Source organism: Aureobasidium pullulans, assembly GCF_000721785.1.
Source record: "Aureobasidium pullulans EXF-150 unplaced genomic scaffold scaffold_13, whole genome shotgun sequence".
NCBI lineage: Eukaryota > Fungi > Ascomycota > Dothideomycetes > Dothideales > Saccotheciaceae > Aureobasidium > Aureobasidium pullulans.
The window spans coordinates 168,191-192,990 of NW_021941033.1; the positions used below are offsets into that span (position 1 = coordinate 168,191).

Consider the following 24,800-nt stretch of genomic DNA (forward strand, 5'->3'; position numbering starts at 1 on the left):
AGAGGAGTCATCCGACAACATCCCTACTTTGCGGCAAAGTGTCAATCCTAAGCCCTGATCCTCCTCTTCTATATGTGAGTCTGCCTATTGTCACGTTCTAACTCGAGCCGACTCGTCTTGGGATCTCGACGTCGCGTCTCCCTGGGTTGACTCCAACGCATAATCGCCAAGCCCACTCCTCTTCTGCCTCTGTTTCTGCACGGTGCATCTGAGAGGTATGTCACTGAGAATCGATGGATTGAAACAATATGGCTTCTCATGTAAGGGTACAGTACGCCTCTAGTAAACTCCAAGCCAACCAATCAATGGCTTTCTAAGTGTAGCGCAAGACATGACAAGACGTGGAATCGTCGCATGCAATTACGAGCCAATTCGGCAAAGCTTATCAGTATTTGACCAAACGATGGTCAAACAACCACCACCCCTCGCGTGCCTCCAGAATAACTTTCAAAACCTTTATATACTCGCAGAGAGATGCCAGTATGAAGCTCGGACTTTCTAAGTGGAAGGGAAGGCATGTGAGCTCAAATTGTTGTCATGGCAGACATGCCGGCCAGGGCACCCTGTCACAATGATGGACATGCTAGTCAAGATCAAATATGATATGAATGCTGATAAGATTAGCTATTAGTCTGTCGCTAAGTTCCAAATGCTCTGTCGCTCGCGTATGTACAAAGTATGTCGATCTCAAGAGTTGATGAACTCCGTAACTATCGGAGATCTCGAGAATTGTGGATTGAGAAGGATGCATCTGGGACAAAAGTCAGCGTCATGATTATAGCGAAACCTGCAGCATTTCGTACGTGAGGAAGTGAGCAAGACCAGTCTTTCTCTGCTCAAGAAACTTGGTTCGAAATCGAGCTGCAGAACGATGAGTAAGCTGTGCGATGCATAAAAATATCCAGGATCAAGCATACAAACTAGACTTTTCCTTGGTAGCTCTGGGATAGAGGCTTCGGATAAAGGAAATGCCCTCACGAGATTGTGCCTAAGGGTGTCGAACTCCGAGTATCTGAAAATGAATCAGTCCACCGTGGTCTTGAAGGGGGCAATGCAAACCACATACCGTTTGCGCAGAGTGATACTGCCACCCTTGAATGTTTCGATGGTGCAGCTCCATACTACATATGCTCCAATCCCTGTAGGACCGCTCACAACCACATAGTCATCGACTGACACATCACTTGCCCAACAAGCCCTTCCAATCTCGTGGTCTTCGTCTGACTGATCAACAAGGTCAATCCCTCGTCCTGTAGCCGTAGTGGCCGAATCTGTTCGCTCAAGCCGGATGCCATTGAAGTATGGCGGTATTACATGAGGAGATGCATTATTGAGTGTGACGGATGACGCGGCCGTGTGATCCGAAGCATTCAGATCATCTTCATGTGTTGTAGAGGTGGCGGCGGCAGCGGCGGCCAGAGGCTGGTCCTTATTGCGGGGTGACGAGGTATCGCCGTTGACAAGAGTTTCCGACTCCGCAGACTCCATCCATCAGTCCGAGTTGGGATAATAAATAGATTGAGTTAGCGGGTCCTTTGGGTTGGAGATGTGCGATTGTCCATGGGGTAAGAGAGGTTGTTTGTCGCAAGCGTTTGCTCGTTTAATCGCTCAGCCAGCTAGCGTGAAAGATGATGATCAGATGGCGAGAGGTTGGAGAAACAGAGCCGCTGAAAATGCTTGGCTAGGGTCTAATCGCTCGCGTCCAATAGCACAAGATTAGGTAGAGTGCGAGCTGAGACCACCAGCCTCCATATTCTCCGAGATTCTCGAAATCTCCTCTGACTCGCTCGTGTCAATGGTATGCAACTGTCACGCCTACCGGATGTTTGCTCGCGGTTTCCAATGGTTGGAAGAGACACATCGAGCCTGTTTCCGGGCCTTTTATGGGTAGAGAGCACATTTCGGGACTCCACTTTTGCCAGACATGCCGTATTTTGATAGGCCTGGATGCACCTAACCCGCGGTGTCGAACGACCCCAGACATGCAGAGATACGGGAAGGGCGTTGACCACCGCTTTCGCCTCCCGCCATCCCCGTTTATGCTCTAGCAAGTAAAGCAAGCGGCGAGCTATGGCCTTTGAGCGTACAGGATAAAGACTCAACGTCGGTCCTGCTGGGGCAACCCTCTATATCTCCAGCTCTCTCGTTATCAGTTGGTCCAGCGCTTCTAATACCTGTTCCCTCTCACATTCGTTGTTGAAGAACACCTTTCTGCTCGAACTCTATCAGTCACTACTCATCACCAAAAGTATCTTTTCGATCTACACATACGTCTATCAAAATGCGTGGTTTCGGTCTGCTCCTCCTCCCTGTGGTCGCCAAGTTGGCCTCTGCCCAGTACCAAATCGACCCTGAGAGTGTTCCTGAGGCTACCAGAGGTTTGTGACACCAATCTTTTCCAAGTATGTTCAAGACGTCTGACTCTTTCCAGAAATCTGGTGCAGCAACCAGCAGAATGCTTGCCCTCTGATCTGTCTTCAAACCTCCGCCAACTCCTCCGAAACCGTCGAGAACGAGTGCGACCCTGCCACCCTCGACTTCTCCTGCATCTGCGAGAACAACCTCAGCCCTAACGCCTCTGAGTACTCACAGACTATCCCCTACTACGTCTGCACTCAATGGGGAACCCAGTGTATTGCCGGATGCGGCGGTAACACAGACTGTGAATACAACTGCAGAGCCCAACACCCTTGCGGTGCTCAAAACCCTACCCGCGTCAACGTAACCACCTCCTCTTCCGCCACAGCCTCTCAGACCGGCGCATCCTCCACCAACGGCGGCGAGGCCACAAACTCTGCCGGCCAAACCATCTACAATGGCCTCGGAGGCAGCGGCGCTGCTGCCACTTCCTCCTCCAGCAGCCAGACTGGTGCAGCCACTGCTCTCCAGCTCGGCCAGGCCTACGGTCTCTTCGCCGTCGCCGCTGGTATCTTCGGCGGCTTCGCTCTTCTGCTTTAAGGAGGTCCTTGGTGTGCCATATTTTGCTTTTCCATCTTCTTCTTTATCTCTTTTGCTTTCTATCACACCACTCTTTTTGTAATTCAAAGCATAGCAAGCGCAGCGATACCTGACCTTTTTACATTCTCTATCTCGCATGATATATGGGTCAAAGCAAATGGGGGCGGCGCATGAGTATGGGTGTTTCTGCTTTCTTTTCTTAATGCTCACAGGCATTTATGGATTAATGAATGAAGGCGTTAATTGCTTATTTTTGCTATATGGAATGGAAATGATCATCACTCTCCCCGAAACAGATTCGAGTTGCGCCACCACTTTTTTTCAATTTCTTGACTCCTTTTTGTTGTTTATGTTCATCCCTTCATGTGATTTGTACCAATGTAACTCTCCTGGGGAGCCGATCCTCCGCCTTCGCATCTCCAGGTGTTTGATCGTCCCGAGATCCCGCTAGTGATGATGGCTTTTCCTTTCCAAGATTCCTTTCCTTGTCGACCTTGAAATCATCCCTGTTTTCCTTGGATAACACGCTTCCTTGATTGCATATCACAATGCAGGAGGTGTGATGATCAGACACACCGCTTGCACGGCACGGCTTGAGCAAGATCATCGAGCAGATAAGCAAGAAAGTACTCCATACACATGGGAAGGAACGGAAAGAGAAGGCTAAGAGGAAGTACATCTGCAGTTCATAAGTGCATATATTCAGGCAAAAAGGACGTCTTCTCGCTACGAAAGTGTACAAAGAAAGAAACGCCAAAATCATGCATCAGCACCCAGAAAGGGGGTATCTTTATATAACTTTTTTTTTCGATAGGAGAATTTCGTGCTCTAGCTGGTCTTGGGGGCAGCAGCGGCGTCCTCATCGAGGTTCGTTGTGTCGAGCTTGTCGGCGACGGCCTCGACGCTGTTCAATTGTGCAAGTCTGCTGCGCTCGATGACCTCCTTGACTTGCTCCTCGAGCTTGTCCATGGCGATCGGCACACCCTCCTTCTCGGGGTGACCGTCAGGCAGGCCCATCTCCTTCAGCTTGCACTGGCCAGCTTTGAGCTCTTCCTCGCCGAGGATGAGAGCAAAGGGAACACCGTTGGTCTCGGCGGCCTTGAATTGTGCGGGAAGCTTGGGCTTGACCTTCCAGTTGAACTCGGCCTTGACGCCGGCATCCCATAGACGCTTTGCGACTTCCATGCGCTGAGGCAGGAGGCCGTCGAAGCCCTTGCCGCCGAATGCCATGACGTAGACGTCAACTTCGTTTGTGCGGACGGACTTGTTGCCCTCGGCCTCCATTCTGGCCTTGGTGATGCTGAAGATGCGCTCGACACCAAATGAGATGCCGACACAGGGGAGGTTACTCTTGCCGCTGAACATGCCGACCAGCTCGTCGTAACGACCACCGGCAGCGACGGAACCAACACCGACGCTGGGATCGTTGCTACGGTCGTCATCCTCGTTCTTGGGCTTCTTGCTCTTAGCCTGCACCTTCTGGCCTTCTGAAGTCTTGGGGGCAGAGCCCTCGGTGACAATCTCGTAGATGACGCCAGTGTAGTAGTCGAGACCACGGGCGAGTGACATGTCGAAGGAGATTCTGTCGAGTACGTTGAAGGTGTCGAGGTAGTTGAAGAGGATCTCAATGTTGTCGAGACCAGCCTTTGCCGATTCGTTTGCACTGAGAGTCGCGTCGGCCTGAAGGTCCTTGAGGAGGTCTCTTCCACCCTTGCGAACAACGTATTTGCCAATCTTGTCGGCGATCTCAGGGTCGAGGCCCTTCTCCTCGGTCATCTCTCTCTTGACCTCATCCCAAGGTGACTTGTCGAGCTTGTCAACAGCGGATGAAATTGTTCTCAGCTTGTCGGTGGGAACACCGCAGACGGAGAAGATACCGTCGAGGATCTTGCGGTGGTTCAGCTTGATTGTGTATTTGCCCTTCCAGCCCAGCTCGTCGAAGATTTCACATGCGATTCTCAGAATCTCAGCATCGGGGATCATAGGATCGTAGGCACCGGCAATGTCGAAATCGCATTGGTAGAACTCGCGCATGCGGCCCTTGGTCATGGCGGGCTGGTCACGGCGGTAGACCTTTGCGATGTGGTAGCGCTTGATATTCTGGACGGAAGTGTTCATGGCGAGCCATCTGGCGAAGGGGACGGTCAAGTCGTAACGCAGAGAGCACAGCTCTCCACCTTGGTCGGCGAGGTCGTAGATGAGCTTGCTGTCCTCACCGTACTTGCCCGAGAGGATCTCCTTGAGCTCGAAGACAGGACTGTTGGAAGCGTAGAGTCAGCATGCCGAACGAGGCATTGTTTCCTTCCAGCCCACAACTCACGTATCGATAGTGACAGCACCGTGACGCTTGAAGACGTTGGTGATGGTGCTGAAGATCTTGTCGCGGATGACCATGTCCTTGCCCTCCCAGTCCTTAGTACCCTTGGGCACCTTGAGCTGGAAGCCACCCTTGTCTCCCTTGTCTTTTCCCATGTTGAATTGCTCTGTTCGGTCTAGGCGATGGATCGATGTAGAAAATGCGCAGTTGGCCGAGTATCGAAGTGTCGGCCTGGAAAGTCGGAGTTGAGAAGAAAAAGTCCTGGCGAATGGTATAACAGCCTTCATGCAAGCATGCAAAGCTAGTCAGCGGTATAGAAGTGTCAGTCACAAGAGCAGATGGTGGGATGGAAATTGTTCTCGATACCATGAGCATAGTCATAGGCTTGGCGTTTTTGCGGCTTCCTGAGTCCGTCCACGACGTTTCGGCTTCCAACTTTCCAACCGCGACTTTGCAACTTGACTTCCTTCTCTCCACGCCCGAGCGATTGCAAGATGTGATGGCGCCCCATGCGGAGATAAATCCCCAAGACATTACCGAAAGGGCGCGCAGAGATCTGCTCCAACTGCTCGAAGGCGTACGTAAGGCTACCTGGACACTGGCCGGTCATTTCCACCGTTCTCCCTACTCACACCCATTGCGCAGGTTCCTGGCAAGAAGAATCTTGTGATTGAAAAGTCCCTCGCCGGTCCAATTGGCTTGCTCGTCAAGTTCAGTACTTTGCAGGAGTATGGAGTCGACAAGGTCTTCTACGTAGAGAACCGCAATGTCGACGATTCTCAACGCAACATCGTCTTTCTTGCTAGAGGCGAGAAGCCAAAGGATGTTCAACTCATAGCTGGTAGGTCATGCTTGCTTGTAGTTGTTACGAGAGCCATATCCTCCTACTTTGCATAGCCTTAGCTAGACATATCCCCTCTTCACACCACCCATGGGCCTTAAAGTAGAGTGCGCAGGTTTCCACCTACCCTGCACGTTCAGTCTTGTGCCCTACATCAAAATCGTTACATCGACAGCCAGTTGATGCAGCATGATTCATAACTCTCTCGTTGCGCTACCGTTCTGAGAGATGTTATCATTACATGCTAACATATCCATAGAACAGATTAGTCAAATCCGTCAAGAAAGCAAAACCGATCATGAATTCTCCGTCTTTTGGGTGCCCAGACGAACTCTCGTCAGTGACCGGATTCTCGAAGAAAATGGTGTACTGGGAGAAGTGACCATTGGCGAATGCCCCCTCTTCTTGATCCCTCTGGAACCCGATCTTCTGTCGCTTGAACTTGAAGATGCTTTCAGTGATCTGTATCTGGTAGGTGCATAAATCAGATACGAAGTGAGAATGTACTAATACCAGTATAGCGCAAAGATCCCACAGCCATTTTCCTTGCCGCCACAGCATTGATGAGACTGCAAAAGTCTACCGGTCTCTTCCCTCGCATCCTAGGCAAGGGTGACAATGCGAAGAAACTCGCCGATCTGCTCATCCGTATGCGCTCGGAAGAGGAAGCCAGCGCATCGTCTGCTACCTCGAAATCACCATCGACCTTTGGCTTGACGCCGAGTGCAGTCGTAGAGAATGTCATTATCATCGATCGCGAGGTCGACTTCTTCACACCTCTCATGACCCAACTAACATACGAAGGTCTCATCGACGAGGTTTTTGGCGTCCGTCACAATCAGACCGAAGTAGACACATCAATCGTCGGAGCAGCACCTCAACAGCAGAAGCCCCAAGGAGCAGCAGGTGCAGCAGGAGGCTCTACGCAAGCAGCCACAAAACGCAAGATCCAGCTTGACAGCTCCGACAAACTTTATCCTCAACTCAGAGACTGTAACTTCGCCGTCGTAGGACCTCTACTGAACAGAACCGCACGTCGCCTCCAAGCCGACTACGAATCCCGCCATAAAGCAGATCAATCAATCTCGGACCTCAAAACGTTCGTCGCAAAACTCCCTTCTTACCAAGCCGAGCAAGCCTCTCTCAAAATCCACACCTCCATGGCCGAGGAGATCATGAAGACTACCCGCAGCGAAATCTTTGGTCGCGTCCTTGAGGTGCAGCAGAACTTTGCTGCAGGAGCCGATCCCAGCAGCATGAACGACAACCTTGAAGAGCTAATCGCCAGAGATATCCCTCTATCAACAATCCTACGCTTGCTGTCTCTCGAATCTTGCGTCGCCGGCGGCATCCGCGCCCGCGACATGGAGAATCTAAAACGTCAAATCATGTACGCTTACGGTCACCAACACCTCCTCACCTTTGCCGCTCTGGAAAAGATGGGCCTAGTGACCCTTCGCGCATCCAATACTGGCTATCTCAATCCCATGAGCGGTATCAACTCTGGAAACACCGATTACAATTCCATCCGCAAAACGTTGAAACTCTTCGTTGACGAGGTCGACGAGCAAGATCCCACAGATATCTCATATGTGTTTTCCGGCTATGCGCCACTGAGTGTGAGATTGGTGCAATGTGTGTTGCAGAAACAACTCCTCGCTCGTCTTTCAAACCCTAGATCTTCCTCTACGCCCAACGCCAATGGGGGTGCTGGAAACGGTACACCTACTCCTCAAGCCACTGGATGGAAAGGCTTTGAAGATGTGTTGGCGAGGATCAAAGGCGCTACTGTTGATGAAGTGCAAAAGGGCTCGAATGCAGAGGCTTCGCAGGCTAGACAGACACTCAGAGGTGGCAGTGGAAGTGGCAGGAAAACTACAATCGTGTTTTTCCTGGGTGGAGTCACGTTTGCGGAGATTGCGGCGTTGAGGTTTATGGGTGAGCAGTTGGGGGATAAGAAGAAGATTGTTATTGCGACTACGGGCATTTTATCTGGCGATGCTGCTGTTGAGGCTGCCATGGAGAAGAGGGCCTTTGGTCGTATGTAAGGTGGAGGAGGATGTACAGTACAGAGGTAGATAATGCATGATTACTTTCTTGATTCTTTTGGGTTGTTCTTGCTCTGTGCAAACGTTATCCTACTATGGCAACGCATGGCCTATAGATAACTGCCACCAGCAAACTTTGAACCAAAGTTTGAAGCCTTGTTGAGCAGGTCCTTCTTGTCGACAAGACCGAGGGAGCTTCCGCCAATATCCTTTTCTCTGTCGAAAGCACGTTTTGTAGGATCATCTTCCTTGTTCTCCGGATTTGTCTCTTTATGCTGGTCCATCAATGATGGGCCTCTAGTCTGTTTCTGTAACAACACATTAGTTCGTGGCCCTGGAGTTGCACATTTGGATAGACTCACAGTTTGCTCACGGATACGTCTTGCCTCTGCTTCTCTCTCCTTGTTTCTAGCAGCTTCTTTGGCATCTACATGTCCAGCTGAAGCGGGCTTCACACCCATAGCTTCATCTTGCAAACGCTTGAGCTTTTGCTCTGGTGTTTCGGTCCATGCGGCGGCGATGTTTCCTCCAGCGGGAGTTGTGTTGCCTCCTCTTGCGTTCTTGCCGGTGTTGAAGCCTCTAGCTCTTATTTTGGAAGGATCCATACGGGCTGCTAGGTCGTCTTGTTGGGGTGGTAGGGTCATCCATTCGTCGCGCTGGGCTCTTGCGGGAGCTGCTTCCGGTTGTGGTATCGAGGGTCCATAGTCGTTGGTAGATGGATTCAGGTCGGTGGCGGAGGGTAGAGCGGGACCGAAGTCATCGTCGTCAGAGTCTGAATCCGAGTCTGGAGGTGCCGTTGGTCGTTCATCGAGGGGAGCTGGTGGTGGGGCAGGGCCAGCGACAGGTCGAGCAGGTCCGGTGACGGGTTGAACGACTTGAGGCTCGGGCTTTGATGGTGGCAAGGTAGGTCCTGCGGATTGTGGTAATGTTGGGCCTGCTGGCGCTGGTGAAGCGGATTGTGGTAGCTCTGGGCCGGCGACTCTTTGACGCTTGTCTTGGGGACTCTCTTGGTTTGCGCCGGAAGAGGTGGCAGGCTGATTTTTCTGCTCTTCCTCTTGCTGTCGCTTTCGCTTGGCCAGGAGATGCGGAGGGAGTTCTGGACCTGCTGCCGACATGGTGAATTGGTATTTTTGGACAATGGTAGATAGAAGAGTGTAATCGATCGCTGGAAGAGGCGCGTCATGGTCGCGAGCAAACCGAAGTTGAAGCGATAGCGATGGAGTTAGGCTACGACATTATCTCCACAAGCTCCCCTGCAACAAATACACCTGTCTTGCCCGTCCGTATATCACACTCGAAGCCGACATTCTGGACCTTGACTCAGGGAAAGAGAGAGTTACAAGAAGTCGTGAAGACTCGATAGCAAGAGCAGGAAGGCGCGAGCAATGTACACAGTTCGACACGTTGGTCAATGAGCTCCCCGCTAGGCCATTCCGACAAGGATGGCCATGATGGCTCTGGCACATATCCATTCCCGGTCCAGAATCAAGGAATCAATGATCCCGACGACTCCTTCCTTACCGCCGACGAGACCGTGAGCCGCTCCGGTAGCCCCGTGCCATCCTCGATCCACCCCGCGAGGACTCTGGAAGACGAACTCGCCGCCCATGACATTGACGATATACCTGTTGCTCCTTCAACTCCCGACCTTGCCAGTCCCTCCGAGTCAGCCTCTATCCCAGATGATACGCCCTCTATCCAAGGCTCCCTAGCCTCGTCGCTACCCATCCGTCGTCCCCGCCTGAACCCACGCGCCTCGACAAACACCCCTCGTACTCCTTCCGGTGCCCTCCAGCCCTTCGAGCGACGCTTCAGCTCTAGGTTTACCTCGCCCACTCCCTCGTCGCGCGCTGCCTCCCCTGCCTTTCTGTCTCCGCACTCTCGTCAGTCGTCTCTCTCCTCTCAGATTGTACTGTCACAAGGAGGCAGTGACATTGCAGACAACCCGGACGCTCCTTGGGAAGTCATAAGATGGACAAGGTTACGGAAGATCACATCGCAAGCCTTCTCCGAAGCTGGAAGACGTAACTTCGGCGTGCCAATTTGTCTGGCTGTATCTTCGTCTATCACAATTGGTACATCCAAAGGTCTGATTCTGGTCTTTGACTACCACCAGACTCTGAAGGGTATCATTGGTCAAGGCACAAAAGCAATAGAGTGCGGTTCCATTACTGCTCTTGCCATCTCAGCCGACTATTCGGCAATTGCTGCTGGTCATGCTTCAGGTCACATCTTTACATGGGAGCTCGCTCGTCCTGCTAAGCCGTTCTTGCATATTCCGCCTGTAGAAAGAAGTGGTCAACCACAACCTCCGGATGGCCATGTACCAGGTCGCTCAGTCTTGCATATCGGCTTCTTGGGCACACGACGCACAGCTCTTGTTTCTGCTGACGATGGGGGCATGGCCTTCTCCCATCTCGCGACTCGTGGAATGGGCGCCATCTCTCGTAGTGTCAAGACCACTCGCTTGCTTGGACGCTACCCAGTACCGAACTTGCAAGAGGAGGCATGGATAAAGCCCAGTTCTGTGCTTGCATTTGCACCGCTTCCGCTGGGAAACGTAGAACAGGCTACTGATAATATGGGTCTTACAGCTTTGTTGACTCCATATCTGCTCGTCATTGTTTCCACAACGCCCGTCGCCCAAACACAGCATAAGGCTTCAAGGCCAAAGTCAATATCGCGCCACAGTGCAATGAGTGGCTGTCTCGCTTGGTTCCCAGCAGTCAAGTTAAAAAGCAGTAATACTACCACCGAGCGGGACACCTCCGAAACAAAACTTGTGTATTGTTGGTCGAACGTCTTGACAGTGCTCGACGTTGAGGTCCAACCATCTCAAGATCCAGCCGACAAAGAGAAACCGCCGAATCTATTTTTCCATTCGAGAAGTAGCTGGGAGTGCGAAGAGGCCATTGTTGCAGTTCAATGGTTGAGCCGATCTGTCATTGGTGTACTCACCATCAGTCAACAGATGATCATCATAGAAGACGGCGAGTTACATGTCATGGACTCTGTGGATCTCCTGCACAGGCAGATACATCATCGCGATATCTTCTCGAAGCAATTGCATCCTGTTGTAGAGCAGGCTGACAACGAGCATTCGGAAATGCATGGTGTGATTGCAGATGCGTTCTACCAGAGTTTCCGCGTTTACAAAAACCGGCTGTTCCTTCTCGGCGCGAGTGATCTTTCAGTGGGCACTTTGTCAAATTGGGCAGACCGATTGACCGCATTGATTGAACACGGTGACTACATTGCAGCGATACAGCTTGCTAGAGCATATTACACTGGACAAGCTGGTGGCGTCACAGTGGGCTTGCCAGATAACGCAGATGCGCGGCACGAGTTGGTCCATGGTAGACTGCTCGAGCTCATGTCTGCGTCCATTCTGTTCTCATTCTCAGAGAACAACAGTAACGGGCGACCGCTGTCTGATCTGGTTGCTGAATGCTTTGATGCATGTGTGAGCATGGACAACCAGAGCTTCTTGTTTGATGATGTCTATGAGCCATTGAGAGATGCTGGCGAGCGAGAAGTGTTCCTCGAAATCTTGCAATCGTATATTATGGACGAGGAGGTTACTTCTCTGCCACCGCCGTTGGTAAAAGACCTAGTGGAGAGTTGCATTTCGAAAAACCAAGTCACACATCTAGAAGAGCTTTTGTGCCGGCTAGACCCACGCACTTTCGATCTTGACCAGATCACGACGCTCTGCAAAACTCATTATCTATACGACGCGTTGATCTTTGTCTGGAATGAAGCATTGGAAGAATACGTCACTCCACTGTCAGATCTACTGACACTGTTACGGGATGTCAAAGACAGACAAGACGAGACAGAGGAAGCTGCTTTGGAGTCGGCTATAAAAGTGTTTCCCTATCTTGCATTCGTTCTGACAGGAAGGAAGTACCCTCAGGGCGACTTCCTAGACGACGAAAAAGCCGACACCCAGAAAGGAAACATCTACCGATACTTGTTCTCTCACGAACCTACGGGATGGCCACCGGGGTCTTCGTTCATTCTGAGAACGAGGTCCAACCATGCGGGCGAACCTGCCTTCCCTTATCTACGACTTTTGCTCGAATATGATGCGGCAAGCTTTATGAGCATGATGACTGAAGCTTTCGAAGATCCATACCTCAACGACTCGCAGGAAGATGGCCTCACCTACAGCCAATCACAAACAAACGGTGCAGGCCTGAAGATAACTCGACAGTACATTGTCAGTGTTCTTCTCGATGTCATGGCATCAGACGACTTCGAGCCCGAGCAAACCATCTACCTCGACATGTTCATTGCTAGGAATTTACCAAAATACCCCCAATTCATGGTCTTATCGAGTTCTTCCTTACATCAAGTTCTCGATCGACTTTGCAGCTTTCGCGAGGATGATTTGGCTGACGACACGCAACTCAGCGCTGAGTACTTGCTATCTGTATACCATCCTCCCGTCACGACCGCGCTCATCGAGCAGCTCCGAGAGGCAGAATTCTATCGCGTGCTCAAGACACTGTACAGAAGCGAGCACAGGCCTGTCGACCTCATCAAAACTTACTTCGAAGACCCACAAGGAAAGAATGGCGTCTTTGACGATCTTGCGTATGCTCTACAAGAGTCGCCTGAGAAGCAAACGACTCAGCTCAAGGACCTTTTATGTGAACATGCTCAAGAGTTGGCAGCTATCAATACCTCGAAGACCGCACAGACACTTGCAAGATATACTGACGACATCTTGGAGCGCTTTGTTGACGCTATCGGGGAGACATACACACGCTTCCACTTCCTACGCACGTTGCTAGAGCCTTCACTACTTGACCACCGCTTCAAGAAGACTGTCAGCGAGCCGGTTTCCGAATCTCTGGTTGCACGATTCTGCGAGCAGTATGTCGAGCTCATGTGCATCCACGACCCTCGTCACGTGGCCGATTATATCGGCCTCTTAAAGTCTGGCGACCTAGACCTCGATCGTGTTCTTCCATCTATGGAAGAGAATGGCGTTGTTGACGCAGCAGTTCTTCTTATGGCGCAAGATGGCCTAGCCAGAGATGCTATAACTCGTCTCTGCAAGCATCTGCTTACTCTACAAAATGCTATCTGCAGTCTCATACAAGCGGCTGCTGAGGCACCGGACATGCAGAGCACTGAGGAAGCTGCTGACGACTTGATCGAGGCGATTGAGAAGTACACGCGACTTGGTATCTGGTTGTGCAAGGGGCAGAGTGCTGCTATGCAGCAGCATCGTCAACCTCGGCATCGCACAAATACTGCTTGGGAAATCAAAGAGAATGATCTCGAACTTGATGAGCTGCTCTGGCTCAACCTGATCGATGCCATCGTTGCAGTCTCCAAATCAGTGTCAGCAGAAACTGACGAACTAATCGACGACGCCTCCTTCGACATCGATAAGACCAACAATGCTCTCCGAAGCACCGTTCAACAAACCTTCACAGCCCTCCTCAGCGCAACTTCAACCACATCTCCCAAATCTGACGACCATGAGGAACCTCGCCACCACCGTCGTCCACAAAACCAACATAATCAATCTTTCCTCTACATCTTCCGCGCCTTTTTGTCTCGGGCAAGTTCCTCCTACGCACCCACCCTCTCCGATCTCCGCGCCGTCCTCTTGGATGTCTTTGCAGCCTACACCCACGAGTCCTCCGTCCTCAATCTTGCCTCCCAACTCCTTGACGTCGACGTCTTTGCAGACATGACTTCCATCCACTCACTCCGCCAATGTGGCTGGCGTCCCCGCACCCAAACCTGCGAACTCTGCAAAAAACGCGCTTGGGGCGCCGGTGTCTCAAACATAGATTCACATCAAGAAATCATCTGGGATGAATTCGAACGCACCGAAGAGCAAAGAACACACAAAAAGGGAGAAAAGATTCGCGCGAGTATGGATAATGGAAAAGGTAAAGGAGCATTGATAGCAGATGGGGTTGCGGAGAGGGCGAGGGAGGTCGAAGAACAAGCAAGGAGGATGGCGTTGGTGGTGTTTGCTTGTAGACATGTTGTGCATAGGGTGTGTCTTGAAAGCGAAATTGCTGTCAAGGTCGCTGCTGCTGAGGAAGGGGGAGAGGAGGATGGTGATGCAGAGGAAGAGGAAGAGAGAGGGGGGTATGTTTGTCCTGTTTGTCACGGGGATTAGGAGATATAATTCTTGGTCAGAGGAAGAGGAGAGATGAAGTTGTGGGATAATGTATTCAGTTGTTGATATCTGTGTTGAGTAGAGATTATGATGACGTTCTCATCGTTGAGATGTTTTTGTTCTGATACTTCTTTCCTTCTTTCGTAGGGTGTCTGTCGTTTCTCTTCTGTCCCTTTCTTTCCCATTCTGCCCCTTTCTTTCCAATATCATGATCAACCGCCAATTTGGCTAACATCATCCTTTTTTTGTTTCCCTCGTCGTTCGATCTTGTTCATCCTTTAGACGAGTATTTTCAAAGCTTATCCTCAAAAGCCTCCAACTCAGCCATCTGTTTCTCATGAAAAGCCTCCAAGATTGTGGCGAGAAGATCAGTGTCCACTCCCTCTTCGTCGTGCAGCTTATCGAGTTGTCTGGTGGTCTTGTCCTTCAGCTTTTTCTTGATATCTCCTAGTTTCTTGACGCGAGCGGCTTTTTTGGCTGGGGCTGAGGAGGTCTTGGAGGGGTTGCTTGCGCGCTGTGAAGCGGATTGGAAATGGAGATTGGCAGTGAGGGGGACGTGAGGATCGTGGTGGCAGGCGCGAAAGAGTGGATGGGGTATCTGTGGTGGTGGTAGGGGTGATGATCCGGTCGGTGGTGGTAGTGAGGTTGCTCATGATCTGGTCGGTTTCTACCTCACCGAGGGCGTTCAATTCGAAGTGCGAGATGAATATTGGGCTGTGTTGCCGGTTGTGATCGCTTAAGTTGTCTGTCAGCCGGAGTTTGGCTATTGATGGAAGACAGTTGGGAGGACTCACCCCAAGAGAAACTCCTCATCCTTGGTAATGTCGGGGTAAGAAGGGTAAGAAGCCATATCTCTTTGTGTGTTTGTTGCTGATGAGGAAGACCAGAGAAAGAAGAGACACAACTGCCGATGAGAAGAGGAAGATGTTGTTTGAAAGGAAAAAGAGAGGAAGGCAAGTCGAAGGTCAAAAGATATAGGCCAAGTACGAGAGTGTGAAAGTCAAGACATCATTTAAAGAGATAAAAGTGATTGTGTGATGATCAGGACAGTGAACTAAGCAACAAGGTGATATTGAGGGTGAACTGTTGTGACAGATGCGATCATCCGTGATTCCACTAGGTTAACAATGTAAGTGAGAAGGATTCATGACTGACATCAACACTGTAAGTGAAACATACTCTGGCAGGAGTTCTGCCTAAACATTCGAGCTGTCGGAAAATGAGAAGGATGGATAAATGGAAGTGAGTAGAGAATCCATATTCGATATGATATCTTAGAAGGACTATTATTCTGTTGAGAATGATGGGGCATCTTGTTTGTGTTTCTCTCTGACCTTCTGGTACCAAGTGCATTCTCTGCTTAGCGTGGGGCTCCCGAAGACGAGAAGACCTTGGAGTAAAAGTGGCCGCAATGTCACTGCCTGCTCGGATTTTTCCTTCTAGTCTCTCCTCTGTTCAGTGCTCTCACATCTTTCTGTCCCCATTCCTAACTGACCCTTGATCTCTCATGTGAGCTCAAAGCTGACTCTCCAACGTATCCAGCGCATTCATACGCTTCTTGAAGATGACATCTCCTATGAGATGAGATACATACTCCTCCGGGTTGTTCATTTGCAGCGTAATCAGTTCTGTAAGTGTCTTCAACTTCAGTTTTCCCAAGATCCGCTCAGATCTCAGTTCGAGGGTGCGATTCTGCTCCTCAGAAAACCTTGAGAATCTCTCTTGCTGTGCGTTATCTGGCTTGATTACCTTTGCTGGGTTGATGAAGGAAGGGGAATTCGAAGCGTCCGTTGGGCCCTTGACTCCAGCTGCATGTGGTTGCAAGATTGGTGGCAATTGTCGTATCTGCGATCTCTGTTGTGCTTCTTGCTTCTGGGGAAATTCTAGGTTTTGTTGATACTTTCTCTTCTGTGATTGTCGTAGCAGTTTTTGTGGTACGGGTGGTTTCTGAGGTAACAACAAAGCTATTTTGGGAGTCGCGGAAGGGCTCTTGTGATCGTTGACCTTGATATCATTACTGCGCAAAGCACACATTGCACCGCCTGAAGTTTCGGGTGAGACTTTGGATGAGGAAGGAGCCTGAATCTGTGCCTGGGTCTGATCTTGATCTTTGGTCTGAAGCTGACCAGCGTCTGCCGTTCCAGTGGTGTTGGTTCTGGTTGATGATCGGGCTGCGCCGAGTTTCGACTTTCTGAGCAGACAACCGTCAGCAGACTCAGAGCTTCTCGATCAATGCAGACTTACTTCTTGCGTGAGCCGGTTGACATGGCTCGTGGATTGACGAGCAACCAATCCATGGCTTGTGGTAAGAGATGATACGTCTGTGTAGACTTCGTAAAAAGGTGCTGTCAAAGAAGATCCGAAGATGAAGGAGGAATGCTCGATGAATTGGACACAGAAGAAGGAACAAAAGAGCCAGAAGTGATCGAGATAGAAGACGAGAGTATGTGTGAGAGAGAAAGGCGAGTGAAAAGCAAGGAGGGAAGTGAATACGAATGACTCTGATCAAACAGACGGAGGTAATAAGCCACAGTTTCACTCACAGGCAGATATTGAAGTGCTACTACACTGCTCGACAAATCAGCCCTCGAGAAGACACCAAAAGCAAAACAACACCTTCACCACCCCCTGATTCGAACACGCACCCTTCCGCCCCTCCAGTTCTACCCTTATCAATCAACCCAATCCACTCACTCCCAAGAAGATCGGAGGTTTAGCCCAATGGGTTAATCTCATCAACTTCTGATAAACCTCTCCAAATCTGAGCATAAATAGAATCCAGGGGTGGTGAGTTCGACTCCCACCCTGGTTGGTCGCGTTGATGATTTGGTCGAAAAGATGTTTCCCAAGTTAAGTCCTGGTTTTTTTGCTCCTTTGTGTGCGCCATGTTTGACTCCAGAGAACACTGTTGCTTCAGCCTTCTCGCTCCATGCATCCTATAGAGCAAACCCCTTTTGCTTCAATTCAATGTCTTGATCTTGTTTGCTTGCACCTTGACCTTTGTCTCTCATGATAAAGAAGTCTCATGTTTGCTTTCCATGCGCGGATAAAGGGCACTCCCGCCGCGAAGTTAGCCATAATAGATATCGCTTGATTGCTAGCGGCGTCGGGAGTCCGCGATGTGCAGAGTGAATGATCTGCGCAATCCATAAAATGGACAGTTCTGTCCTTGCTGCTGAAACACATTCTCTTGACCCAGCTCGATTCGAGTCTCACCAGCAACATAGATCCAATGGCGAGCATACAACAACAACGCCGCGGTAATACTTCGTATATCGACGGTGGCTTTGGAACAGAAAAGGGCTCAGATGCCATGTTTATCACGCTGGAGGATGGCTACTACACAGGCCTGGAAGGTCCGGACAAAGTCGCCCTGATCTGCGATCACCAGTCATGGGGCTATCTGGAGAACCTAGTTGGGCTCGTTCCGCAAGCTGGCTGTCTGACCTTGACCTACCGTCAGATGATGAGAGCCGCCAGAGACCTTGCGCTTGTGTGGCAAGATTGTGGTATCAAAAGAGGGGGCACCCTGCTCGCTTTCCTACCTGTCAGTGCGGATTGGGCGCTCAGCTTCTGGGTAGCGATCATACTCGATTTGACCTTCGTGCCATTGAATCCTATGACCTTGAACATCGACAGGTGGAGAGGACATTCTTATCCTCTGGATCTACTCGATCCCACAGTCGTTTTGGTTCCTACTCTCAGAGAAGCGATCACCTTTGACGAGCTATACCCGGAACTAAACATCATCGTAAAGATCGTGTGTCATGAGCAGAAAAGCTTCCTTCATAATGATTGGACCAGTCTTGAGCCTCCGGCTACGGCACTGGCACGGGCTCGTCTGATCGGCGGACAAAAGGACCTACCACCCCGACCACCCCGACCACCGTACCCGAGTGATAACGAGGACCGTAAAGCAGTACTGCTGTTCAGCCAGAACAGTCCCGACCACCCATTCAAAGGTTGCCCACTGAAAGCTTCGAACATTCGTACAACGATGGTCATGAAGAACCCCTGTTCTTCCTCTCATAAGAGCTTCTTGGTCACTTGCCCATCTTCAAGCAGCGCAACTTTGGATGCGGCAATGCTAGCATGGTACACTGGCGGGACTCTCGTCTTTCCATCGGCCCTGTTCGATGCACCCAAGACCCTCTCCTCTGTCGAGCTGCACAACTGCACAAACCTTGTCTGCACCCCCTCAAACTTGGAAGAATTGATCAAGGATCCCTCGCGCTCTACTAGGAAGCTTGACTCTTTGGAGAGTTTGGTCGTGCATGGGGGAGTCGTTAGTGCCAATTTGTTGTATCGAGGAAAAGAAGCATTGCAGAGTGGATGGGCTACGTCGTCATTGACGATGGCAGAAGGGCTTGGGGTGTTCGGCTGGTTTTCTTCGTGTACACGTCCCTATGTGGGCTTGTCGGGCTACTCAGACAGCATCGGTACGGTTTTGGAGGGCTCTTTGGCAAAGATATGTCACGTTGACAACAGAGACAACATTGTGAGCCGAGGGCAGGAAGGTCTGCTTCACATCGGTGGCGAGACGGTGATAGAAAAGTACATTGGCGACGTCGAAGGCGAACGTTTCTACCAGGATTCGGAGGGTAAAAGCTGGTTCATCACCAACTACTTGGCCACCATAGATCCAGAGGGGTTGGTTCGACTAACATCAGAGTTCAAGGTATGTTCCGACATACTTCCAGATGCTCCATTGATTGAGACAAGAAATTCGCTGACCTTTTGGCTGCAACAGACATACAAGCCTGAGGCCGCTGGAGCTGATGTGAGTCCATGAGGAAGATTGGAAAGCGGCCAAGGTTTCGAGGAGGAACTATGGATGATGGATTGATTCAGGACAAGACGTCAAGCTGCTAGGAGTTTGAAGAGACGAGGTGGAGCAGAGTGCGAGTCCTTGGTCAAAAATTTGAGATGCTGGAGCTAAGTATGTCGATGGTTGAATCGAATCAGCAAACTTGGAGGTTGAAATGGTTGGATTATTGTTCTCGTTGCATGTGAAGAGAGCAAAACGGCGGGAACTCTCTCGGCGAAGATTGACCGCCGCCGCAAGCTCGGACCCAATTTGTTGATGTTGCAGGCTGGAGAAAAGTTGCCAGACACTGCGACCAGCGCATAATCTCCATAATCAAGTCATTCGCCCTCTTTTGTGTCCATCTTCGTTCTCAGGAGTAGCTCAAGCATACACGTCACCCTGTTCGACCCACAGAAAATCACACTCACACCAAAATGTCGTTCGGTGGTCAAACACCGACTATCGTTGTCCTCAGAGAGGGTGCGCCTCACCCTGTATCCTTTGGCGCGCAACAAACAGCTGACTAGCTTGTGCCCAGGCACCGACCAGTCGCAGGGCCGCGGCCAGATCGTCTCCAACATCAACGCATGTCTCGCCGTCCAAGCAACCATCAAGTCGACCCTCGGCCCTTACGGAGGTGATCTCCTGCTCGTTGACGAGAATGGCAAGCAGACCATCACCAACGACGGCGCTACCGTCATGAAGCTGCTCGACATCGTCCACCCTGCCGCCCGCATCCTGACCGACATTGCCCGCTCGCAAGACGCCGAAGTCGGAGATGGTACCACATCAGTTGTTGTCCTGGCTGGAGAGATCCTCAAGGAGATCAAGGAGCACGTTGAGCACGGTGTCAGCAGTCAGACCATCATCAAGGGTCTGCGAAGAGCCAGCACCATGGCTGTCAACAAGATCAAGGAGATTGCCGTCAACACACAGGAGAACAACCAGAGAGAGACCCTGCGGAAACTCGCCGCAACCTCGATGAGCAGCAAGCTGATCCACCGCAATGCTGACTTCTTCACAAAGAGTATGTCGCCGCCTCTATGCGCTCTCCGAGATATCTGCTAACACACCTACAGTGGTTGTCGACGCTGTGCTTTCCCTGGATCAAAACGACCTCAACAACAAGCTCATCGGTATCAAGAAGATTACTGGTGGTGCTCTGCAAGACTCTCTCTTCGTCAACGGTGTTGCCTTCAAGAAGACCTTCTCCTACGCCGGTTTCGAACAACAGCCCAAGGCCTTCAAGAACCCCAAGATTGTCTGCCTGAACGTCGAGCTCGAGCTCAAGAGTGAGAAGGACAACGCAGAAGTCCGCGTTGAGCAAGTGTCAGAGTACCAGGCCATTGTCGACGCTGAATGGCAGATCATCTACAACAAGATGGAGGCTCTCTTCAAGACTGGCGCAAAGATTGTTCTCAGCAAGCTGCCTATTGGTGATCTTGCAACACAGTACGTTATTTCGCTCACATCTCACTGAGAATTATACTGACAACTCAAAAGATACTTTGCCGACCGCGACATCTTCTGTGCTGGCCGCGTTGCCTCAGACGACATGGAGCGTGTCTGCCAATCTACCGGCGCTTCTATCCAATCTACCTGCTCTGACATCCACGAGGCTCACCTTGGTACTTGCGAAACCTTCGAGGAGCGCCAAATTGGTGGTGAGAGGTTCAACTTCTTCGAGGGCTGCCCCGGCGCAAAGACCTGCACTCTTGTCCTCCGTGGTGGTGCTGAGCAGTTCATCGCTGAAGTCGAGCGCAGTCTGCACGACGCCATCATGATTGTCAAGCGTGCCATCAAGAACCAGAGCATCGTCGCTGGTGGTGGTGCTTGCGAGATGGAGATCAGCAAATACCTTCACACCTACGCCGACAGCAAGATTCCCCACAAGCAACAGAGCATCATCAAGGCCTTTGCCAAGGCACTTGAAGTCATCCCCAGACAACTTTGCGACAACGCTGGTTTCGACGCTACAGACATCTTGAACAGACTGCGTGTTGAGCACAGAAAGGGTAACCTCTGGGCTGGTGTCGACTTCCAGAACGAGGGTGTCAGAGACAACATGGCCGCCTTCGTGTGGGAGCCCAGTCTTGTCAAGATCAACGCTATTCAAGCCGCCACTGAGGCTAGTTGCTTGATCTTGAGCGTTGACGAGACCATCAGTAGGTGCCATCCATTTCCAACCATGGCTCGAATCTTTACTAATTTAGTGCATAGAGAACCAAGAGTCCCAGGCTCCCCAAGCCCCTGGTCAACAACTTCCCCCTGGTGCTGCCCAAAGGGCGATGCGCGGCAGAGGAAGAGGTATGCCCAGAAGGTAAACAACTTTCACTGGCATGTAACGACGAGTTCAAAAGCAAAGCATCATGTAAAATTAAATGAAGAGCATGACTGTCATATTGTCGTATGGCATGTTTCAAATACCAGATCATTGGACAATCGTTAGGACGAACGTGATAAAAGCAAGATTTCAGCAGGCTACCAGTGACCGCCCGTTGTGGGAAGGTGGGAGATTGAAACAAAACTCGAAAGGAGTGAAAAGGAAACACGCATACGAGTCCTAATCTCTAGGCGCGAATTGCTCGGCTGTACCCTGATTTTACCTGTAACACTATGCGCAATGCTCCGAGAGCCAGGCAGCTCGAATCGAGAGCGCCTTCATTGTAGGACATCAGGATTTCTAATGCCTGAGTGCGTACCTGACGACCATGAAGTTCAGCATAGCCGATTGACCCCTTTACTCTACACTCGCATCTCCTCCTTCACGAGCAAACCCCTTATATTTGCGCGCGAATCAGCGCGGAACGTTGTATTCACGAACGATCTACCGATAGGATACAACCAAGGACGATCAAGGTACGCTAGCCTATGCGAGTAGTACACATATTGCTATCTAGAGATGCTGGCAATTTCCTTGTCCTTTCTGCAGTAGCTTCCACCATAGAGCCAGATGGAAGATTCTTTCAAGACGTCGTAGCGGTTTAAGAGTAGTCTTAAGGTACCAGATAAGCTTTTAAAGGTCTTCGTCGTCTTGCTTGATGATGTTGCGACGCTTTTGCTCGGAGCGAGTGTCATGGAGGACTGAAAAACAAGGCTCGCTGGATGCTTGTTGATGACCGTTGAACACACACGCGATATCGTGCATCTGTCCTCCTGGCAGACCATCTCGCAATAGCACTGAGGAGTATGTTCGAAGAAGGACGCAAGAAATCCAAATCGAGTGGCTCTCGTGTAGGAGCTCTCAAAGCACGATTTTGACTGCGTGTTCTTCGGGAATCTACTAGGACCATACTCGAGCACGTCTATACAGTTGGATCTTTCGTGGGGACATGTGCTTCAGAACCGCGGAGAGCGAATACCTTCCCTGCCAAACGTGCTCCTCAGAAAGAATCACGCGGTCTGGTATCAGCTCTCCAAGTACCCATGAAGCCTCGGATCGATGGATCACCAGGAGTCCAGGACGTGACGTGCAATCAAGGTACCTCGCTTAGTGAGCACGGACCAGATGATATGCGGCAAAGATCTCGAGCTTGAGCTTCGAGAAACATGTCTGGACAACACTCGATGCGCAGACAACACAGTAGAGTCCGAGTACAATTTAGTTCCGACCTCGATTCAAAGCTAAATTCACATCATGAATATCCAGACTGTCGATCGATTAGGCGGGTGACGGGGTATCGACCTCTGGAACGACAGAAGACCATGTAATCCCAAGTAGGCTTAGCGACTTTGGAGGCTGATCTCGAAGTTCTGCCCATGGAAACACTGTAGGTTGAGCGAATAGGTATGGTCTCGAGTAACAAGAGCCTCGCACGAATTGAAAAGCTGATATAGCGACAGATTAATACAGACAATAAAGCCGGAAACATCAGCATCGTGGATGGTGACTGCTTTTCAAGATCACTGGCTTGTCAGGACTCGGTGATTTTGGTGATCTTCCCTGGACTTTAAAAACCGCTTTGACCCCCGCACCCCCCCTCCGCACACCCTCGACTTCCATCACGTTATCTTAAACATACAACCAACTTCGATTCACGCGTTCGACCCATCATTCGAACCCTCAAGACCAGCTCAATTATCCAGTAACATCAACTCATATCAAAATGCCTCCCAAGAAAGCCGCCGCCGCACCCAAGAAGGCTGCCGCCAAGGAGCCCGTCCATGCTAGCTACCAGGGTATGTATCAGCTCACAGACTTGTCGCGTCGCCGGCGCGTTTTGTTAGACTTGGTCGCGATCGAATACTGATTCTACTCTACAGAGATGATCAAGGAGGCTATTATCAATGTCAGTATATCATACCGCAAACGCGTTCTTTCGAGAACGGGCGGCGTCGCGACAATGCTCGCAATCTCGTCCAGGATCTGACGCCACTCTTCCCTTTCTTCTGGAACCTTTACTGACGCGTTCTTTTCGAGCAATAGCTTAAGGATCGTCAAGGAAGCAGGTTAGTCGCGTCCCACGTTCTCGGCGCGTCATGTGCTCTTTGCTGACTTGTGTCCACCCACAGTCGTCAGGCTCTCAAGAAATACGTCCAGGCGAACAACAACCTTTCAAGCGTTACCGAGGCTGCCTTCACCACCCAGTTCAACCGTGCTCTCGCCAAGGGTAGTGAGACCGGTGTCTTCGAGCGTCCCAAGGGTAAGCTTCGATCCCTCTTCTATCTTTCCTGGACCCTCGGGATAGGTGTATATTAGTTGGACAGGATCCTGACTGGCAATAGGTGCTTCTGGACCCGTGAAAATCGCAAAGGCAAAGGCTGGCTCCCCTCCTGCTGCCAAGAAGACCGAGACCAAGGCCACCAAGGCCGCACCGAAGACAGCTGCTAAGGCCAAGAAGACCGTGAGTCGAGGATGCCATGTGCACTAGAGACATGATACTGATTCAACCAGACTGCTGCTGCAAAGGAGGCACCTGCTAAGAAGGCCGCTGCACCCAAGAAGGCTGCTACCAAGGCCGCACCCAAGGCCGCTGCCACCAAGAAGGCCGCCGCACCCGCCAAAGCCACCAAGACCAAGGCTAACGTCTCCAAGGTCAGAAAGAGCGCTCCTGTATGTATTCGAAGCTTGGGTGTGTAGTATGATATACTGATTTGGTCCAGGCTCCTGCTGTCGAGGACAAGGCACCCGTCGTTCTCGGAAAGACCAAGTCTGGTCGTATCACCAAGAGCACCGCACCTTCAGCGCCCGCCACCAAGGCCGCTGCTACCAAGAAGAAGGCCGCACCCAAGAAGGCTACCCCCAAGAAGAAGGCTGCCTAGACGGAGCGGTTCGATGAATTCTTCTACTGTTATGACGGACAACGGGTCCTCTGACGGGCGTGATTGATAGGGCGTCCGGTGTAGCGATACGGGTGAGGGAACACTTGACGAGATACCAGCACTGGGACTACTACGAGATTATTTTGCTTTTCGAGGGATTCTGTTCAAAGGTTTAGGTAGGGGGCGTTTGGGATTCATGACCATGGTCGCTGTTTTTATAATGGCCAGCGGCAGACAGATATGAGATAGTATTTTATCGCAAACAAGTCGCTTTTCTTTCAATCTGCGTGTCGAGTAATCTCTCAGGTTGATTGACGACAATGATGACGAAGGTAGTGGATAGATTTAGAGCGAGAGTGTTGCCAAGGCGGACAAGCAGGAAATGAAATTAGCAGCAAACAAGCGGATGTTGTCAG

The 24,800-nt window shown here is 50.9% G+C and overlaps 11 protein-coding genes across 11 annotated transcripts; 6 read left to right on the forward strand and 5 right to left on the reverse strand.

The window, feature by feature from the left end:
* Positions 1 to 592: 592 nt before the first annotated feature.
* M438DRAFT_346947 (PX-domain-containing protein) lies at positions 593 to 1,531 on the reverse strand. Its single transcript, XM_029905796.1, has 4 exons — positions 1,067 to 1,531; positions 918 to 1,012; positions 804 to 861; positions 593 to 751 (listed from the first exon to the last, which is right to left on the reverse strand). Exons 1-4 carry the CDS (start codon positions 1,486 to 1,488, stop codon positions 688 to 690), a joined length of 639 nt encoding a protein of 212 aa, XP_029758881.1. The 5' UTR covers positions 1,489 to 1,531; the 3' UTR covers positions 593 to 687.
* Positions 1,532 to 2,133: 602 nt separating this feature from the next.
* M438DRAFT_46040 (uncharacterized protein) lies at positions 2,134 to 3,278 on the forward strand. The gene is made up of 2 exons (XM_029910121.1): positions 2,134 to 2,378; positions 2,432 to 3,278. Exons 1-2 carry the CDS (start codon positions 2,282 to 2,284, stop codon positions 2,956 to 2,958), a joined length of 624 nt encoding a protein of 207 aa, XP_029758882.1. The 5' UTR covers positions 2,134 to 2,281; the 3' UTR covers positions 2,959 to 3,278.
* Positions 3,140 to 3,851, reverse strand: M438DRAFT_46063 (uncharacterized protein). The gene has a single exon (XM_029910122.1). It carries the CDS (start codon positions 3,719 to 3,721, stop codon positions 3,320 to 3,322), a length of 402 nt encoding a protein of 133 aa, XP_029758883.1. The 5' UTR covers positions 3,722 to 3,851; the 3' UTR covers positions 3,140 to 3,319.
* M438DRAFT_336676 (histidyl-tRNA synthetase) lies at positions 3,787 to 5,430 on the reverse strand (the record flags this gene model as incomplete). Its single annotated transcript, XM_029903909.1, has 2 exons — positions 3,787 to 5,215; positions 5,279 to 5,430. 2 exons carry the CDS (start codon positions 5,428 to 5,430, stop codon positions 3,787 to 3,789), a joined length of 1,581 nt encoding a protein of 526 aa, XP_029758884.1.
* A 344-nt stretch (positions 5,431 to 5,774) lies between these two features.
* On the forward strand, positions 5,775 to 8,164 carry M438DRAFT_276887 (Sec1-like protein; the record flags this gene model as incomplete). Its single annotated transcript, XM_029900881.1, has 4 exons — positions 5,775 to 5,852; positions 5,921 to 6,116; positions 6,376 to 6,587; positions 6,638 to 8,164. The coding sequence occupies 4 exons, from the start codon at positions 5,775 to 5,777 to the stop codon at positions 8,162 to 8,164; spliced, it is 2,013 nt and encodes a 670-aa protein (XP_029758885.1).
* Positions 8,165 to 8,274: 110 nt separating this feature from the next.
* Positions 8,275 to 9,279, reverse strand: M438DRAFT_299885 (uncharacterized protein; the record flags this gene model as incomplete). Its single annotated transcript, XM_029902048.1, has 2 exons — positions 8,275 to 8,472; positions 8,527 to 9,279. The coding sequence occupies 2 exons, from the start codon at positions 9,277 to 9,279 to the stop codon at positions 8,275 to 8,277; spliced, it is 951 nt and encodes a 316-aa protein (XP_029758886.1).
* A 296-nt stretch (positions 9,280 to 9,575) lies between these two features.
* On the forward strand, positions 9,576 to 15,055 carry M438DRAFT_356722 (uncharacterized protein; the record flags this gene model as incomplete). Its single annotated transcript, XM_029907120.1, has 3 exons — positions 9,576 to 14,284; positions 14,767 to 14,860; positions 14,891 to 15,055. The coding sequence occupies 3 exons, from the start codon at positions 9,576 to 9,578 to the stop codon at positions 15,053 to 15,055; spliced, it is 4,968 nt and encodes a 1,655-aa protein (XP_029758887.1).
* Positions 15,056 to 15,759: 704 nt separating this feature from the next.
* Positions 15,760 to 16,582, reverse strand: M438DRAFT_366695 (uncharacterized protein; the record flags this gene model as incomplete). The annotated part of the gene is made up of 2 exons (XM_029907898.1): positions 15,760 to 16,506; positions 16,560 to 16,582. The coding sequence occupies 2 exons, from the start codon at positions 16,580 to 16,582 to the stop codon at positions 15,831 to 15,833; spliced, it is 699 nt and encodes a 232-aa protein (XP_029758888.1). The 3' UTR covers positions 15,760 to 15,830.
* Positions 16,583 to 17,342: 760 nt separating this feature from the next.
* M438DRAFT_346954 (acetyl-CoA synthetase-like protein) lies at positions 17,343 to 19,291 on the forward strand. The gene has a single exon (XM_029905797.1). It carries the CDS (start codon positions 17,548 to 17,550, stop codon positions 19,105 to 19,107), a length of 1,560 nt encoding a protein of 519 aa, XP_029758889.1. The 5' UTR covers positions 17,343 to 17,547; the 3' UTR covers positions 19,108 to 19,291.
* Positions 19,292 to 19,519: 228 nt separating this feature from the next.
* Positions 19,520 to 21,815, forward strand: M438DRAFT_299890 (uncharacterized protein). Its single transcript, XM_029902049.1, has 5 exons — positions 19,520 to 19,602; positions 19,661 to 20,149; positions 20,202 to 20,574; positions 20,626 to 21,287; positions 21,343 to 21,815. Exons 1-5 carry the CDS (start codon positions 19,557 to 19,559, stop codon positions 21,444 to 21,446), a joined length of 1,674 nt encoding a protein of 557 aa, XP_029758890.1. The 5' UTR covers positions 19,520 to 19,556; the 3' UTR covers positions 21,447 to 21,815.
* Positions 21,816 to 23,228: 1,413 nt separating this feature from the next.
* On the forward strand, positions 23,229 to 24,384 carry M438DRAFT_356725 (uncharacterized protein; the record flags this gene model as incomplete). Its single annotated transcript, XM_029907121.1, has 7 exons — positions 23,229 to 23,301; positions 23,386 to 23,411; positions 23,549 to 23,571; positions 23,635 to 23,765; positions 23,848 to 23,966; positions 24,017 to 24,175; positions 24,226 to 24,384. 7 exons carry the CDS (start codon positions 23,229 to 23,231, stop codon positions 24,382 to 24,384), a joined length of 690 nt encoding a protein of 229 aa, XP_029758891.1.
* Positions 24,385 to 24,800: the final 416 nt, after the last annotated feature.

Coding starts and splice junctions, on each gene's coding strand:
- M438DRAFT_346947 (XM_029905796.1), bottom strand. CDS start 1,488: ATGGAGTCTGCGGAGTCGGAAACTCTTGTCAACGGCGATACCTCGTCA. Junction 1,013..1,066: donor AGTATCACTCTGCGCAAACG/GTATGTGGTTTG, acceptor ATTCATTTTCAG/ATACTCGGAGTTCGACACCC. Junction 862..917: donor ACCAAGGAAAAGTCTAGTTT/GTATGCTTGATC, acceptor ATCGTTCTGCAG/CTCGATTTCGAACCAAGTTT.
- M438DRAFT_46040 (XM_029910121.1), top strand. CDS start 2,282: ATGCGTGGTTTCGGTCTGCTCCTCCTCCCTGTGGTCGCCAAGTTGGCC. Junction 2,379..2,431: donor TGTTCCTGAGGCTACCAGAG/GTTTGTGACACC, acceptor GACTCTTTCCAG/AAATCTGGTGCAGCAACCAG.
- M438DRAFT_46063 (XM_029910122.1), bottom strand. CDS start 3,721: ATGATTTTGGCGTTTCTTTCTTTGTACACTTTCGTAGCGAGAAGACGT.
- M438DRAFT_346954 (XM_029905797.1), top strand. CDS start 17,548: ATGGCGAGCATACAACAACAACGCCGCGGTAATACTTCGTATATCGAC.
- M438DRAFT_299890 (XM_029902049.1), top strand. CDS start 19,557: ATGTCGTTCGGTGGTCAAACACCGACTATCGTTGTCCTCAGAGAGG. Junction 19,603..19,660: donor TATCGTTGTCCTCAGAGAGG/GTGCGCCTCACC, acceptor GCTTGTGCCCAG/GCACCGACCAGTCGCAGGGC. Junction 20,150..20,201: donor TGCTGACTTCTTCACAAAGA/GTATGTCGCCGC, acceptor ACACACCTACAG/TGGTTGTCGACGCTGTGCTT.